Source organism: Melanostigma gelatinosum (genome assembly GCF_949748355.1).
Source record: "Melanostigma gelatinosum genome assembly, chromosome: 2".
Classification (NCBI taxonomy): domain Eukaryota; kingdom Metazoa; phylum Chordata; class Actinopteri; order Perciformes; family Zoarcidae; genus Melanostigma; species Melanostigma gelatinosum.
The window spans coordinates 20,597,426-20,614,758 of NC_136635.1; the positions used below are offsets into that span (position 1 = coordinate 20,597,426).

The following is a 17,333-nucleotide window of genomic DNA, read 5'->3' on the forward strand; positions in this document are numbered from 1 at the left end:
ACATAGTTTATATCGAAATTGGAGGAGTTACAAAACAGCCAAAAACAACTGCAGTCTCATTCATGTTGGGTCTATAAATGACGCACTACGGGCTTCATATCTGGTTACAGAATAGCGAGAAAGGGGCTACCGCACACAATCGCCGAAGATGTGAGCTTGCCAGCTGCCAGAGAGATGGTGGAATGTATGATTGGGGAGAAAGAAGCAAAAAAGTTGTGCATGATCCCGGTGTCCAACAACACTGTGTCGCGCCGCATCGATGCTTTGTCCGAAGACATCCTGGCTACATTAGTCGCTCATTAATTGTAAATTAAATGTGATAATCTGCCTCTGAGCCTGTGCGTGTGTCCTCGCATCCGTATTGCTCTTTAAAAGTGACGCCTTGTGTAACTGAAAGCTATTGAAACTTTGTTGCAGTGTTTCAGGGCGTTTTCACACCTTCAGTTCGTTTGCTTTGTTGCACTTGCTCCTTTGTTCGGTTTGTGTTCACACTGCAACATTTAACAGCGGACTAAATCTTGTAAACAAATGCCACGCGCGAGCAAACTGTTCTCTCATTGGTCCGATTCTTATGCGGCTATGAAGGCTTAAAAGGCTCTGTTGCTTCTTTTTTTTTAATTATTATTAAGGGGGGGGGTGCGCGAACTCGGTCGGGATGTAGAAGGGGGTGCGCGGCCTAAAAAGTTTGGGAACCGCTGCGTTAAACCAATAACCAGGCCATTCCTTGTCCTTTCTGGACGCAAAAGAGAGACATTTGATGTTTCAAAACAACTCATGGTAAAGAGATGAAGTACAGCAGTACTTCAGGAATGTCATCGTGTTTTCAATGAAATGTATTTTGTGAAATGTTGTTGTGTTTTGTGAATGTCTTGTTTTGTGAAATGTTGTTTTGTTTTGACCCTCAGGGCTACCATACTTTTACACTTAAAGTTAATGTTAAAAAAAAAGTAAGTGAATGCAAAATAGAGGAATCTAAACCAAAGCTGAAACTGTTTTTTAGGTGTTCATTTTGTAGGTTTGTTCCTACTCTGGCTGTTCAGGGTGATCAATAAGGTTAACATATTAAAATAATATGGAATTGTTTGCTTAATATGTCAGAATACAGGGTCAATAACAAGGTTTCTCTTTTGAGTAAATTGCACAATTCCCCACATGCTACAGAGCATCATTTCTCAAAAACAGAAAGCTGAATTACAATAAATTAATAATTTAACATGAACAAGATAAAATGGTTAGAATACATATATTATTAAAACCCAAATTACGAAAATATATTCAAATCAAGCAAGATGATGGCACTGAATCTTATGTCACCGCAACTTATCAAGGAGTCAAATGTGTTTAGATGCACAGGTGGGAACAGGAATCCTTCCTCTGGCCCTTGAAGTTGTCAGATTTAAAAACATCCAGGACGACAACATGTTGTGTGAATTATTCGAATTCGGAGAGGTTGATAATGAATCGCATTTCCGACCAAAAGTTGAAATATTTTTGTCCCCTTCGGAGCAATGCAACAAGCAGTAAACAAAGCGAGAGAAAATTGTCCCTAAACAACACCCAACACACTGTAGCCAGACTGCGGGGCCCAGCTGTTGTGTTTGCTCTGTGATATTTGCCCAGCAGTGGCCCTGTGTCACGTCTCCATTAAAAATGCCATGTTCTTGGTAAGTGCTGGAGACGGGGCCGCAACGAACGCTGCTCTGTGTAATTAACTGTGTAAACGCAGCTTTGTAATTAAGACACTGGAAAGCTCTCCCCTAAATTAGGTCGTCAAGGTCGAGGCAGGATGAAACAGAATGGCTTTCAATGGCACACGCACGTACACACGCACGTACACACGCACGTACACACGCAGGCACGAACACAGGGACACGGCCAGCTGCTGGATTTAAAAATGTCGTTGGAGAGGAATAGAAAACAGCCTGCAAACAAAGGCCACATCTGGTTCTGCGTTTGGTTACGTAAAATGGCCATTTTCCATTCACAGCCTGCTCATGCGCATGCATCAGGTTTGCTGCACACGTGGAAACCCCCTCCGGCACAAAAGTCTTTGGCAATTAACAGATTGCCGGGTTATTAAGCCATTAGGACTAAAGCAACCGGCCCCCGTTGTCATTTGCTGTGATGTGAAAGAGGAAAGCAGATGTGTCCGGTGCTCTGAGAGGCTCTGATGAATAGCAGCTCAGAAATGCACCTTTGATCTGCAATACAGTGTGTAATCGCGGTGTGCTTTTATGCAAATGCCGCACAGTGTCAGAGCGGGGGCCGGCTCAAAACTCACCTTATCAGCCTGTCTCATGTAGCAGTAGAGGATCCCTCTCATGCACTTGATGGCGGAATGCTCCAGTTCATGGGTTCTCCCCATGTCGTCGTCGATGCGTCTGCATAGCGGGGTGAGCGGGGAGAACACAGTGAGTGGATGAACACATGATGAACACATGAAGAACACATGATGGAAACATGAAGAACACATGATGAACACATGAAGAACACATGATGAACACATGATGAACACATGAAGAGCAAAGAATTTAAAGGATTTTAAAGGACGATTCTGGTTTCTTCCCACTCGGGTCGTGCTGATGTAGTTCAATTTATGTAGTTCATTTTCCTGGAAAAACTGAAGTCCGCTAAAGGTGTGAAAGCGACTTCGGTGACTGTCGATAGAAGGAATTGAACCAGCAACTGTTTTGTCACAATGTGGCCTGCCTAAAGAATCCATCAGTGGCATTGAACATTGGCTAAAAATCAATGTGCAGTTTGTAAAGCCTTTAAAAACCGTCGCGTGATACTCGCATATGTATTGCCCCAAATTGTGAGCTCAAACACTTTCAATAAATGTGCCTTCAAGAGAGTGATATTGCCAAGATGCCTCCCAGGAGTCAATCGATTGCGGTTGCAGCGACCACAGCGGGAGTCAGCACAGTGCCGGTGGGGCAGATCTCGGATGCACATTGCAACGGTCACGCTCACAGTGACTTTGGGCATCGACAAAGGGAAACGCTGCATTAATCACACGCACGTCTTTTAGATGAGACCCTCGGCCATCACAAGTGATAGCAGAGGATACAGCAGGCGGCTTCTCATCTGCCAGCGTCCTGTTTTAAAGCACTTCATTACCGGACCACAAGTATCCAACGTTGCGATGTGCATGAGGTGATCCAACACTGGCCAGGGGTTACAGTAACACACCCAGCTCTTCAAATGTAATTAAGATTCATCAGGAAAACACAATGGGTGTCAGAAAGGTTACAAGAAAATATTAACACCAACTCATCAACCCACCCCCGATAAAGAGGGGGACACTACAGGTGAACAGGGTAAAGATCTCAACTAATAGATATGTTACTGGAAAGGTACATTTAAATATGCAAATTAGGCATTATCTTATCAAATATGTGCTCATTAGCATACACGTCCAGAACAGAAAGCTGAACATTGGATGAAGCCAAGTTCAAATTTCTTATTTCAAGTTGTTGAAATATTAGAAAATCTATTTTCGTCATGGTTTCAGTAATAAAAGGTTCTATAAATCAGGTTATGAATGATGTATGAACTAAGCCCTCTGTAAAAACCTTCAGAATATAGATGGGAATGAAATGGGAAAGTTTGGTCAGTGCTACTGAAGTGGAGATTTCTGGCTCAGAGAAAACATGTATTGTAAAATGACATACATTTTGACACTTATATATTTCACCATGGCACTTCCCCAGTTGATTACTTACATTAAAACACTTATTTGCAGTATAAATAACCCCCTAAATGTGCTTTTGGGATGTTTTCTTTCCTCTAGTCTGAAAGAAGACTGGAATGTCTGGAATGTCTCCTCTTAAAAAAAACAAAAGAACTACTAATAATATTATCACCAATACAATGTAACAAAATAAAGCATAAAATGTGACTGGGCAAGGTGGTGGATAACACTTTGTCTACTTAGAATAGGAGTTTGTGACAAATCCAAGTCTCTCACACACACACACACACACACACACACACACACACACACACACACACACACACACACACACACACACACACACACAGCAGCTGGGCGTGAAGTAAGTAATGGCAGTAGCCAAGCCTGTCAGATGAGAATCATCTTAATTAAATCCCAGTGACAATTCTAATAGGAGTCAGCCATGACTGATGACTGAGATCTGCGCCTCTGGTCACATCACTGCAGTACACTCTATTTTTACCCCTCTCTCTCTCTGTCGCTCTGTCTCCCCCCTCCATCTCATCCCTTCACTGCATCTCCCATTTCTTCTCCCTGACTCTTATCTCTCCCTCTGCCCACCTCGCCCCCTCACTCTCTTTCCCTCTCCCTCCCACCCATCTACCATCTCGACCTTTAGTATCTACTTCTCTCCATTTCCCTCTCTGTCCCCATCCTCCCAATCTCTCTCTCTCTCTCTCTCTCTCTCTCTCTCTCTCTCTCTCTCTCTCTCTCTCTCTCTCTCTCTCTCTCTCTCTCTCTCTCTCTCTCTCTCTCTCTCGCTCTCTCGCTCTCTCGCTCTCTCTCTCTCTCTCTCTCGCTGCATCTTTCCTCCTCTGTCCTATTTCAGGCTAATTTCGTGAAAGTGCTCTTTTCCCTTGAAACTAATCACGGAGGAAATGCAGACATAAAGTGCAGGGACGGTTGATAAAGGAGTTTGGGTCCTCTCAGTTAAATTCTAAAGTGTTCTTCTTAAACCAACAATCCCGAAAGTGTTTGAAAAGCAAAGCCTTTGAATGACAGAGGCAGATTAGAGATCAGGGTCAGTGAGCATGAAATAGAGGAGAGTGCAACAAAACCAATAGTCAAAGAAGGCAAGGCAAGGTAATTCAAAGTGCTTCACATAAAACCATTAAAAGCATCAAAACACAAGGCAAAAGAAAAGGAGAACAGTGTAAGAAATAAAATGCAGTAGTAAAATGCAGAAATGCAGGAAGAAGATGAAGGGACCCCTGTAACTAAGGACTCCTGGTCTGTTCTGCTCTATAAAGACACTAGAAGTCATCTATCCGTCCATTTTCATGCCCCTTTTACATCAGCGTTGCTGTGGTGCTGGAAAAAATGTAGTACAATGGAGCCTTATAACACATGATTTTATCAGCCTAAAAGAGACCCAATGTAATAAATATGTTATTGCCCTATTTATCTACGGCATTTCATATGTCATTTATTGTGCACTCGCACATGCACCCAAAATGATGTACCTCTTCTTTACTGTATATAGCAGCAAGCAAGCACTCTGCCAAAATGACTACATGTGCTCAACATATCCCGCTGCACACTAAGAATTTAGGTTTTTGGGTGTCAGTGGTTTACTGGCTCCAAAGTACATGATCTCTGGGTTTTTCATATGTTGTCAGTAGCTAATACCTCCAATCATGCCAACAAATTAGGGTCGTTAGTCCTAGAACTAGCAGAAATGTTGGTGAAACCGCTTTTAAAGTGTGTTTTTGGTGAAATACACAAACTAGATTATTTACATATATAGACATATATAGATCATCAAAGATTTTAAAAACAGCTCAAAAGATAGTCTCTTGTCCTGATACTGAATGACAATTCTTTGGTTGATGCTGTTGACGCGTTTGCTGGTTTGTTTTAAGTCTGTCATCTCTTTCATGCAATTTTTTTGATGTTGTTGTTTTTTTGCTTTCTTGTTTTTTGAAGTCTGTTATTTGTGTTCATATTTGGTGCTGGTGTGAAACTTTTACACTGCACAAAAACACATTTCACTTTTAAACCCCTCCCCTGGCACCGATTGTCCAATCACAGCTTAGCAACCATATACAGGCATGGCAGGCCTGTCAAGCATTGGATTTCTCCACATCTTGAGGTGGCATGCATTGAGCTGTGGCACTGTTGTGTTGAGTTTGAGGGTCTTGGCTTTTTTTTCCCCAGCCTTGCAAAAACCCATAATACAGCAACAAAGTGAATGGTCAATCAATCTTTTTTTCGTACTTCTTGGGGCCAGACCCCGGAATTGACCAGGGTCAGCTCTAAAATATCCTCAAAAATCTGTAGGATACTGTGTGTACCAATTAGTGCATCATTCCAAAGACCTAGAGACCAATCAGGGAGTCAAAAGTCCCAATAAAACCGTAACAATTAAGACAAAATGAGTGTGCTTTGTGTACTAACCGGTAGGCCATAGACAGGGCCCAGGCACTGGCAGCACAGTACAGGGAGTCCCGGACCTTGGCCTCCTTGCAGGTGGGGCATGTTTTGACCGGGAAAAGGCCAGTGGTTGGACTCTGGTAGTTCAGAATGGTCGTCTTGACTGGATGGAAAGAGACAGAGAGGAAGAGACAGAGGAAGTGTTGGTGAGGCAATGCTAGTGTTATCTACTCACACCCACATCATAGGAAACAGTGAAGATAACACAGCTAGACCACAGCATGCTAGCTAGCACTGCTCCATTACAAAACAGCTGATGTGACTCTTTCTTTCTCTGCAGCCAGTGCAGCTTAATGCACCCAATGCACTGAAGACGAACAAGTCCAGAAGCCATTCACGCCGTCATTCATTCCTAGTCTTCCCTGAGAATGCCGGTTTCTAAAGAGCACGCATGCCTCCATGCCCCCCCACACACACTTTGCGAGACCATGGTTTGTTTCCACTCCGACACAGTGGAAACGCTCTCAAGCAGCATCACTCCCATCACACCGACGCAAGTCTCTATTTTGATCCAGGCTTTTAGATGTTCACATGTCAGAACAGATGTGTGCTTTGCCGCGTCAGCTGGACAAGAAGTGGTCCCAGAGGCAGAGAGGACACGCCGATGGATTACCAGCGTATATGTTCTCTACTTCCGAGCTAGTCTGTGTTTGTCAAGTGCAGAAATAGAATATTTATCCAGCTCCTCCAGGAGGGTTACAGCGTATTCCCTGACCCGCGACCTTCCTTCGGGCTGTGCAGCTGTTGCCTCCGCTTCATGCTCTTCTCTGATTACTTCCTGTGCATATTCAAGCTCAAATAAATCGAATGAGATGATGTTCAGGTTGTCGCAAAGACACTTGGCAGACATTTGTTCTTCGTTGATGAGGGAAAACAAACGTTGGTGTGATGAAGTCATTTGGAGAGGAGCTCCGTTTGCATTATTTCGGCGTGTACAGTAAACACTGTTGGAGTGTGAGAACAGATGGATGCTTATTCAAGTCGAGCACAGTGTGAACGGTGACATGGAAAGTGTGAATGGCTGCGACTGTGAAGAAAAACAACGATTCCTGGAGGAATACCACTTGGACTCAGGGTGCACCTCAAAATACTTGGATTGTGCGGCACAAGCTGGCAAGAGTCAGTTGATGTTCATGTCAGTGTTTTGCAAGGCATTGTGAAGACAGACATGGAGTTGTGCAAGCTGACTTGCTTTGTGGCGTGTGCACATACTTCACCACCAGTTACAGACTTAACATGGACTCACATGAGGAGAAACAGGCTTCATTTCCATTTTTGTAAAAGCTATTTATCTCATTCATTGGAGGGAGATTTAGATACTTCAACTAGAGAACGAGGATTTATGTGAACTTCTACGCTGCTGAAGTAACTCGGCGCAAAACACAGAATCCATTCCAGCTCCGATGGGGGCTGACTTTGACCTCCGGTCTCCCTCTGAGAGACTTTACTGTTCACGCATATATTTAAAAAGCGGTTACAAAACACAGCGCTGCATGACCTGTCGTCTCTCTCTTCTTCTGCACTCGCATCAGAGTGGAAATTAGAAAATCAGCCGAGGAAACTTCTTCATGTGTTGCACGTCTGTGTCTTTAACACAAACTTTGACCCAACATCTTGCTTCCTGAAAGTTACCCGGTGAAAAACCACACATGCCGATGGTTTAGTGATATGAAATAATACTAGGGCTGCACAATACATCAAACTGTCATCGAAATCGCAATATGGCCTCCTGCAATTTTTCAAATCGCAGGAGGCGCAATAAACATTTGTATGAAGTATTTACATTGCCCTATAGTAACCTGGTTACTGCCAATGCTCGTATACTAGCACCTTGTCAGTAAGAAAGCGTCAACGAATCGTATGTTTTTGCTTCACCAGTTCTGGTCCCCTTCTCTCGCTCCCCACAAGTCCTGTTCCTTTCAGTCAGATATTGAAGACAAACATATTCTTGCTGTTAGACTGTTCCCAGTGCCTTTCAATGACATAGCTGTACGGCAACGAGAGCTTGGGTAACACTTCAACAGCTACTCGGTGAGAATGTAGCTCGCCACGCTTGGCCGTTTTGAAGCTTCGTCACTTACAGGGTGAACATAGCGGCGCTTCGAGCTAAACGCTCACGATGACAATGCAACAGTAGGCAGGTATTTGGTCACAGGTGAAGTCTTGACTAGAGAAATCAAAATGTTGACCTGATAATTGTGCTGAATGGAAAGTCAGGGCGTCACTGAAGTTATTAACATTCACCCATCATCTTGTTAATAATTTACCTGTTTATCTGTTTATGCACTGTGCAATATTCTCATTTTATTTTCATGATGTATAGTCCTTACTAGATTCAAGAGACAATTCATACCAAAAATAATGGTAGAATGGTAGAATGGATGGTTGAAAGAAAATACTTCTGACATGAAACTGCTCATAACAAGGTATGTTTAAGAGGAAAAAATACATATTTTATATTTTGGTGTGAACTCTGCCTTTAAATGTCTGACACCTGATTGATTGTGGGGGGTGTTTGATTGGGGGGGTGTTTGTGACAGTGAAAGTCTGGCTGCGCTAAATGGATGAGCAAAGACGAACCAAGACGGTTCGAGTTCACCTGAGTTCATGCACAGCATTAGTTACCGAGGACAGAACAACGGATGGAAGCTTTCAATACGAACAGATCGGAGCTCTCCAATAATATATGCTGAAATATTACATACTCAAACAGAAAGCCTTCAGGGAAAGAGTCACACACACACACACACACACACATCCTGCAGAGGTCCCCCCGCAAACGAGAGACAGAGAGGGAGAGACTGATGGAGAGGGAGACGGAATGGGACAGGGGTGAGGGAAAGACAGATAGAGAGGATGTGTGTGTGTGTGTCTATGAGTACAAAAGAGCGAAAGTAACGGGCACGGGGAGAGAGAAGGGGGGGGGGAATTGTCAGTCTATATTGGCGCATGGACTTGTGTGTGTGTGTGTGTGTGTGTGTGTTGTATATCGGTCAATTTAAGGTGACAGGCACATCGGCAGTGAGATATAGAGGTTGATGGGGTGAATTAAGCAGAATATTAATAAAACTCTCAGGCACTCCAACGCCTCGCACTACCTAAGTGCAAACTTACATGCATGCGCACGTGAAAACACACACACTACACACACACACACACACACACACACATGAACTAGACGCTGTTGTTTTACACGTCATGTCAGCATGAGTGAGTCTGCGACTTGCTACAAGTCGGTTTATACGGAAGGTAGCCGGTTACAACGGTTGTAATGGCAACAGTACACATACAAATGGCTCCTATTCTATTTCTACAGTCTCAGCAGCGAGTAATGAGGTGTTAGACATACAGACACACACACACACAGATTCATCTGGATTGCTCAGCAGTAATAGGACAGTGCCTTTGGGTACAGGCTAATTATGTCTGCATTAGTGGTAGAATGTTAAAAGGCTGTGAGATGTATTGGTCATGACACTCCACATAGACAACTGTATCTGACATTGGTTTTCTCGTTATTATATTGACTAAGATTTATATTATCGGTGCCAGTGTCTGTATGATAAGCTCTCGTAGAGCAGTGAAGCACCCTGGGTAATTGGCTCAGGTTTAACTGACCACCATGATATGCTATCGGGCAGGCAATTAAAAAAAAAATGTTGAAAAGTCAGATAAGTACGCATAGATCTCACAACAAATGTCGTGAAAATAAAAGGAAATGTAAAAACAGTTCACTTATTTGATGCTTTGTCAAAGAATTTGTGAAATACAACTGAAAAAAACTAAAGTTACGAACGTAACTACGGTTCTATGAATCCTGGATGACCGCCAGAGGCAGTGCTTAACACTGGATGTATCCCGTCTCGCGCATGCGCAGGTCGAATATTTATATCAACAAAGTCACGTGTGACCTCGGATGACCACCGTCATCTATAAGTTCCGGTGTCATCCTGAGCTCAGTCCTATGGAATCTTCTCGCGAGTTCACGGGATTCCGAGTGACCAAGAACTCTGGCGGTCATCCAGGATTCATAGAACCGTAGTTACGTTCGTAACTTTCGTTCTATTTCATCCTTACTGACCGCCAGAGGCAGTGCTTAACACTGGATGACTTATACCAAAAGAGTCACGAGGAAGCACAGTAACTACCCCTTATAGCTCCGGCAGAGAAAATTGGGCAAGAACCCTCCCCAGTGGGTGAGGGGTGGCAACGTTAACTCTGTAGTGTTGGGTGAATGTGCTCGGTGATGCCCATGAGGCCGCCGCACATGTATCCCCCACAGGCACACCACTCAGGCTTGCCCTCGGTGTGGAGACACTCTTGGTAGTGACCCTTCACCCCGGATGGCCGAGCGCAGCCGCTCGCCTTGTATGTATCGGCAATGGCCTCCACTATCCAGTGGGACAGGTGCCGTTTTTCCTTTTTTTTCTTAAAAAGGAGCACAGCCCTTCTTAGGCTCACCATAACTGACTATGCAGGCGGTGGCTTCCATATAAGCTCTGAGGGCCCACACTGGGCACAGCAGCCTTGACCTCTCCTCTCCCGATGGGGGAGGGGGGGGTCAACTTGGCCAGCTGGATAGGCCGGTTTATATGTGAACGTATCCACCCCCTTGGGAGAAACACTGCCTTAGGCCAGAAAGTGACACCCAAGCCATCTGAGTTCCACCTCAGACATGATTCTTCCACTGATAGGGCATGCAGCTCGCCCCCACATTGAGCTGAATTGACAGCAAGGAGAAAACCGTCTTGCTGATAGCCATCTAGGCTCCGCCTGTGCCAGGGGTTCAAAAGGACAAGCATAAGCTGTCCAGTACCAAGGGTAGGTCCCATGCAGGGGAGACCGGCCCTTATCCAGGAGGGACTGTAGAAACTCAGTACAGCAGGCACGGGGCGCTGTACTGGGACCTTGTTCTGAGCCGCACACTAGTCGGAGAACAGCTTCCACCTGTTTCTTGTACTGCAGGCAGGTAGACCGCGCACTGGCATTCAGAATAGTCCGTCAGACTGGTTCTATGCAGCCACTCAGCATCCGGTCGGGCCCTCCCGTGACCCCTAATTGAAGGCGGCAGGGATTGGAATGCCAAATCCGACCCTCTAGTTGCGACAGGAGATCCCTCCTGTCGGGGAAGAACTCTGACAAGTTTATAGCAAAAGCAGAGGGACTGGTGTAAAGGCATAAAGAAGATCCTCTGGCCACGTGTGAGCCAGGGCATCTTGACCCAGAGGGCTGGTCCTCTCCGTCAGGGAGACCCAGTGGGGGCAGTGGGTCGACACGTCTGGATGCAGCCGCCACTCTCCCGGTGGAGGCTTGTAACGGAACAGGAAAACCACAACCTTGTTCCATTCTCCTGGTGGGTACATTGCCCACAGGCTGGTCAGGCGAGGGGCCTCCCAAGTCAGAAGGCCACGGTGATCCCCGTAGCAACTTCTGCAGATCTGGTGCCCCATCGATAGTTCATGGGAAATCACAGCAGAGGTGCTGTCCACCGGACAAGCACATGCTTTCCCTTCAAACATGGAAGGGAGTGCTCGAGCGCTAGCTCTAGAACCTGGACCTGCGGTCTTTCAGCAGACAACTGCCCCCAGGCTGTCCCGTTCTGTCACCCTGCACCCGCCTTGAGAGGCAGGTAACTGTTGTGACAATCTCCTGGTGGAATGGAACCGAGCCCCTGGGGCTCGGTTCCTGGGACACTGTTCGCCAGATATGCACTCCCTCCATGGGGATAGTGAATAGATGAATAGACACTGTTTCGATAATATTATTGCCCTGTATCTGTGCCACTTGGCATCCAAGTGAAGGCTGTTCAGCCATCCGCACTGGGGCGACAGACAGGCCCTCATAGGGCCACCCTCATGAAGGTTATGCTCTGAGAAGGGCTCAGGTAGCTCCTCTCCATGTTCACCTTGAGGCCTACCGGGCCACGTGAGAGAAGGCGAGCAGTGTCCTGTGGCGCCTGAAGCCGGGACGGCGCCTAGGTCAGCCAGTCGTCTAAGTACGGCAGTATGTTCACGCCCTGCGATTGCAGGGGGAAAGGACAGCAGTAACACACTGTGGACACCCATGGGGAGATGGGAGAGTCCGAATGGAAGCACCCAGGACTGAAAGTTGTGGTGATGCACCATGGGAACAGGCGTCGATAGACGTGAACCACTCTCCCTTGGAAATCCGCTGATGGGAGAAAGAACCCCGACAGCCGGCCTGGAGACATCTCCTGGCACCCCTGCCGGGGGGGACGGGGACGTAAGTTGGGTTGTATAGGTAGCGGTCCGGCCTCTCAGCAGGACGCCGAGGCCTGTTGCGCTACTAGGGTAAGCTGGAGGCTGAGAAACGGCCTTGTGGGCCAAAAATGGGACCCCTAGGTCTGGGGGTGCAGGCAGGTCCCTGCAAAGACCAGAGAACTGCTGCCAGGTCTGGCTAGCTCTAACAGTCCGCTGAAGCGCCTGTACAGCAGCTGACTCGAACAGCTCACCAGGCTCCACTGGGACAGTATGGAGGGTCCTCCTACATGTCTCAGATAGGGGTGACTGCGCCAGCCAAACCTGGCGGCGAGTCTGAACCAGGGTGGACATCATACATCCACGTTCCCTCGATATGAGCGCAAACGCCTGCAATGAAGCATCACTGAGCAGAAGCGTCGAAGTAGCCCGCTGCAGAGAATCTGCGAGGGAAAGCATGAGGTGGGAGAGGGAGTTGTCGATACGGTGCACAGCGCTGCTGTGTCCTAAGCCCTGGATAGCAGGTCATCTTTGACCCGACATTGGGTCGAGGGCACCTGGCATCGGGCCTCAGAGTCTCCTCAGGGGAAACTGATGGACGCCATAGTCGTCTAACTGGCTGGCATACGTGCAAGGCCAGATTTGCCACCTCCTGCATGGTCTGATGTAAGGCGGGAGAGAGCCCTGGTGTCTCCACCATGCACGCAACTCCCTCAGATATTCCTCGGAGGGAGGAACAGAAAAGGTGGTGAGGGCGGGAAGGTGCCTGAAGAAGGCACTCACAGGTGGATGTTCCAGCTGCTGTGTATGCCCGGCGTGCAAGCGCCATACAAATGACCAGGGTAGGTTGGTCTGGATTCAGCTGCCCTGACAGGGGGAGGTAGCCCTCCCGCATCAGGTGTTCCACTTCGGCCAGCCTAGCAGACCTTACTGCTCAAGGCGTGATGCCGCAGGTCCTGCCTGGGTTCTCCCTGCTAGGGCAAGAGGTCAGGGCCGTCCTCCGGCTGAAGAGGAGCTATACAGGTCCTACAGCCGGGAGAGTTTAACATGGCCGCGATTCTGGTGGAACCCTTGTCCCACTAGTTTATGCGGAATTCCAAATCAGTCCGAGCGGGAGCGCTCTGCTGAATGTTAAGAGAACAGGCAGGGGGCAGTCAGTGGCGAGTGATCCTTCGGACACTCTTCCCTTAGCCAGCCGCTGCGGATATTGGTGACCCACCAGTTAGCCTGAGCGAGAGCACTCTGCAACTGTGGAAACAGACCCAAAGAAAACAGTCCTTATAGTGAGAGGGGCGAGGGCACTCTCTAAGCCCACTCTCTTCACTAAGATAGTTGCTGCAGATATTAGTGTCCCCCCAGTTAGCTTGAGCGAGAGCACTCTGTTACCGTAAAAAACGGACAAAACAGAACACAGTCCGTACAGTGAGAGGGGAGCGAGGCCACTCTTCACTAAGATAGTTGCTGCCGATATTGGTGTCCCACCAGTTAGCTTGAGCGAGAGCACTCTGCCAGTGTGGAAACAGGTCAGGCAAAGTCCTTATAGTGAGAGGGGCGAGGACACTCTTCACTAAACTAATTGCTGCAGATATTGGTGTCCCACCAGTTAGCTTGAGCGAGAGCACTCTGCCACTGTGGAAACAGGCCAGGCAAGTCCTTATAGTGAGAGGGGAGCGAGGACACTCTTCACTAAGCTAGTTGCTGCAGATATTGGTGTCCCACCAGTTAGCTTGAGCGAGAGCACTCTGCTACTGTGAAAAACTGACAAAAAGAACACAGTCCTTACAGTGAGAGGGGAGCGAGGACACTCTTCACTAAGACAGCTGCTGCAGATATTGGTGTCCCACCAGTTAGCTTGAGCGAGAGCACTCTGCTAACTGATATCCGCTACCGATATGTCCATAATGTTTACAACAATCAATGGACACACCGAGTATTAGCTTAGTCTAGTTAGCCGGAGCGAACTCGACAGCCGTAATGCGTAAAAACCATCAATGGGCACAACCTCAATGTTGATTTAGTATAACTAGCATTCACCGAGTTAGCCTGAGCGAGCACATTCCGCTAACTGTGATCGTTGTAATGCTACAAAGTTGATGGCCACAGCCCCAGTACCAGCTTTGTTTAGCTAGTTTCCCACTGAGTTAACCTGAGCGAGGACGCTCTGTTAACTGTGACAGCTCTGTTAACTGTGACAGCCGTAAGGATACAAAGTTGATGGACGCAGTCCCAGTATCAGCTTTTGTTTAGCTAGTTTCCCACTGAGTTAACCTGAGCGAGGACGCTCTGTTAACTGTGACAGCTGTAAGGATACCAAGTTGATGGCTACAGCCCCAGTATCAGCTTTGTTTAGCTAGTTTTCCACTGAGTTAACCTGAGCGGGGACGCTCTGTTAACTGTGACAGCTGTAAGGATACAAAGTTGATGGCTACAGCCCCAGTATCAGCTTTGTTTAGCTAGTTTCCCACTGAGTTAACCTGAGCGAGGACGCTCTGTGAACTGTGACAGCCGTAAGGTTTACAAAGTTGATGGACGCAGTCCCAGCTAGCATCCAAGTTAGCCTGAGTGAAGACACTGCTAACTGCGAATTACGTCAGATGTAAAGATTAAATCGCCATGTACACAACGCCAATGCGGACTAGTGTCTCACAAAGTTTGCCTGAGCAGGAACACTCTGCTAACTGTGATAGCCGTAACACTGTGAAGGGCGGGCCGACAGCGTAATTCTACGCTCTCGTTAGCGCGCCACTCGATTACTAGAGCGGAAGCGCTCTGCCAACCGTGGAACAAACAACTGTTATAGAAAACAATGTTAATCGATCTTACCGATTGCTGTCATCACGACTTAGCTGACCCTTATCAGACTGGTGACGACCGATGATAGGGGCGTCCACCAGTCCGGGGCTCGATGTCCGAACGGCGAACACACCGTTCCCTCCGAAGAGGGACAGCTCGTCGCAGCCTTTGGAGGGCGAGAGAACCGCAACTCCGACCGGTAGTCACAAGGCTACAGCGACGAGCTCTAATATGTCTTGATCGTAGACACATCCTTGTTTAAGCTACCATGGTAGCTAACCTGCGACGCGAGAAGAAAAAAAGGACTGAGCTCAGGATGACACCGGAACTTATAGATGACGGTGGTCATCCGAGGTCACACGTGACTTTGTTGATATAAATATTCGACCTGCGCATGCGCGAGACGGGATACATCCAGTGTTAAGCACTGCCTCTGGCGGTCAGTAAGGATGAAATAGAACAGCGGTTACATTTGGAGTTGCTGCAAATTAAGCATTTAAAAACAAACTATAATCTTACTCAACTCCAGTTTAATTTTCTCAGAAATCTGAGAAATGTCTCATCTGCTGTACCTCAGGTTTAATACAATCATTCAAATCTTTGAAGCACACAGGTTTAATCGGTTTTTATGTCAAATGTGTTTCACAGAATAAGCCCAGGATGAAATGGGTTGCCGAGCTCTGATACCACTCAATTTGGAACTGAGTGGTATCTCAAGGTTTCATCTTCAAGTCACGCGTTCTTCAGTTGTTCACGCGGCAAGTTTCTCTGGATGCAAATCAACTGTTGTTGGGAGTTTTCTGCCGAGCCATCCATCAAGCTAATGTCCCACTAAATCAGCAGCTAATGTCTCAGACGCACACAGTCTGCTCCTTCAAAATGGGCCATTTCACTGCACCGACAGCGTGGAGAAAATGAGGGAAGATGTATGAGAAAGAAGAAGAAAAAAAAAAACCCACTGAGCGATAGATTGAAAAGAGTAAAAAAATGAAGAGATGGAAGATAGAAGAGTGAGATGGTATCTGTCAGTGCCCCGGCAGATGCTACAAGAGACAATGGGAAAACCGAAACTGTGATATTCACTGTTCGAGCCAGTCTCAACAATTACTTCTGGGTCTACTCCTGCTGACGTTGTCATAATATTTCTTGCAATATAGCATCCGTGACATGAGGTACTATTGAATGAAAAACAAATGCAGTGGCCATAAAAAAAAACAAACAACAGAAACTGCTGACAGAGTGGCAACATCTAAGAAAGAAATGTTGATTTATTATTTTTTGGGGGGGAAATACGCTGATTTGCTTTCTTACCAAGACTGAGACGAAGGAGAGCAGATCTACCGTATATCAAGGGCCGAGTGGATGTTCGCTTAGACAGTGGTGGAATGTAACCAAGTACATTTACTCAAGTACTGTACATAAGTACAATTTTGATGTCATTTACTTAAGTTTCTCCTACTTTATACCTCTACTCCACTAGATTGTGAGCTCAATTACTTGTTGCTTGGACTCCACTACATTTGTCTTCAGTTACTTTGCAGATTTAGGGACCTGATGTATTGTATATTAACTTTCAATACAGCATGTTTTCCAGTGTTTAAGTAAATGTGCAATCTAACACACTGTTCACAGCTGATTATGTTGAAATGAAAATATGATGAACGCTGAATTATGTTCCACAGAATTGCGCAGTATTTATGAGATTTTGTGATCTCTCTATCGCTTTGCCATGAGCAGCATGAGCGTGTTGATTGTGAAATGTTAAATAAACTGCTTCTGTCTTTTACTCCAGTGTTTGTCGTTTACATGTGGCAGTTTGGAACTGTTATTTTCCTTTTTTGTTTGTTTCTGAAATGAATATCCATTACTTTTAAATCCACATGAAAAAAAATGGTCTGTTATGATAATGCATATTTAAATTACACTCTGTAACTATGAGTCACTGAAACAGACTGATTTGATTCGGCCTGCAAAAACAACACTGCAAAGGTTGGGTCAAGGGAGAGAAGTAGAAAAACAAAAAATGTGAAAATCTAAAGAGACAGATGGAAAGAAAGAGCTCCAAACTGAAAAACAACGAGCTCAGGCTGTTGCAACGAGCTCATAATTGACGATTGAAAAGAAGAAAAACACACAACGTGTTCTTCTCCTTT

At 46.3% G+C, this 17,333-nt stretch overlaps 1 protein-coding gene across 3 annotated transcripts in view; it reads right to left on the reverse strand.

The window, feature by feature from the left end:
- Positions 1-17,333, reverse strand: part of phkb (phosphorylase kinase, beta) — an 88,081-nt gene that overhangs the window by 65,114 nt on the left and 5,634 nt on the right. For all 3 annotated transcript variants that reach the window (XM_079284610.1, XM_079284611.1, XM_079284612.1), the window contains 2 exons: positions 6,134-6,272; positions 2,282-2,381 (listed from right to left, as the gene is read on the reverse strand). In XM_079284610.1, coding sequence (XP_079140736.1) covers positions 2,282-2,381; positions 6,134-6,272 — 239 coding nt within the window. The remainder of the gene's footprint in view (positions 1-2,281; positions 2,382-6,133; positions 6,273-17,333) is intronic.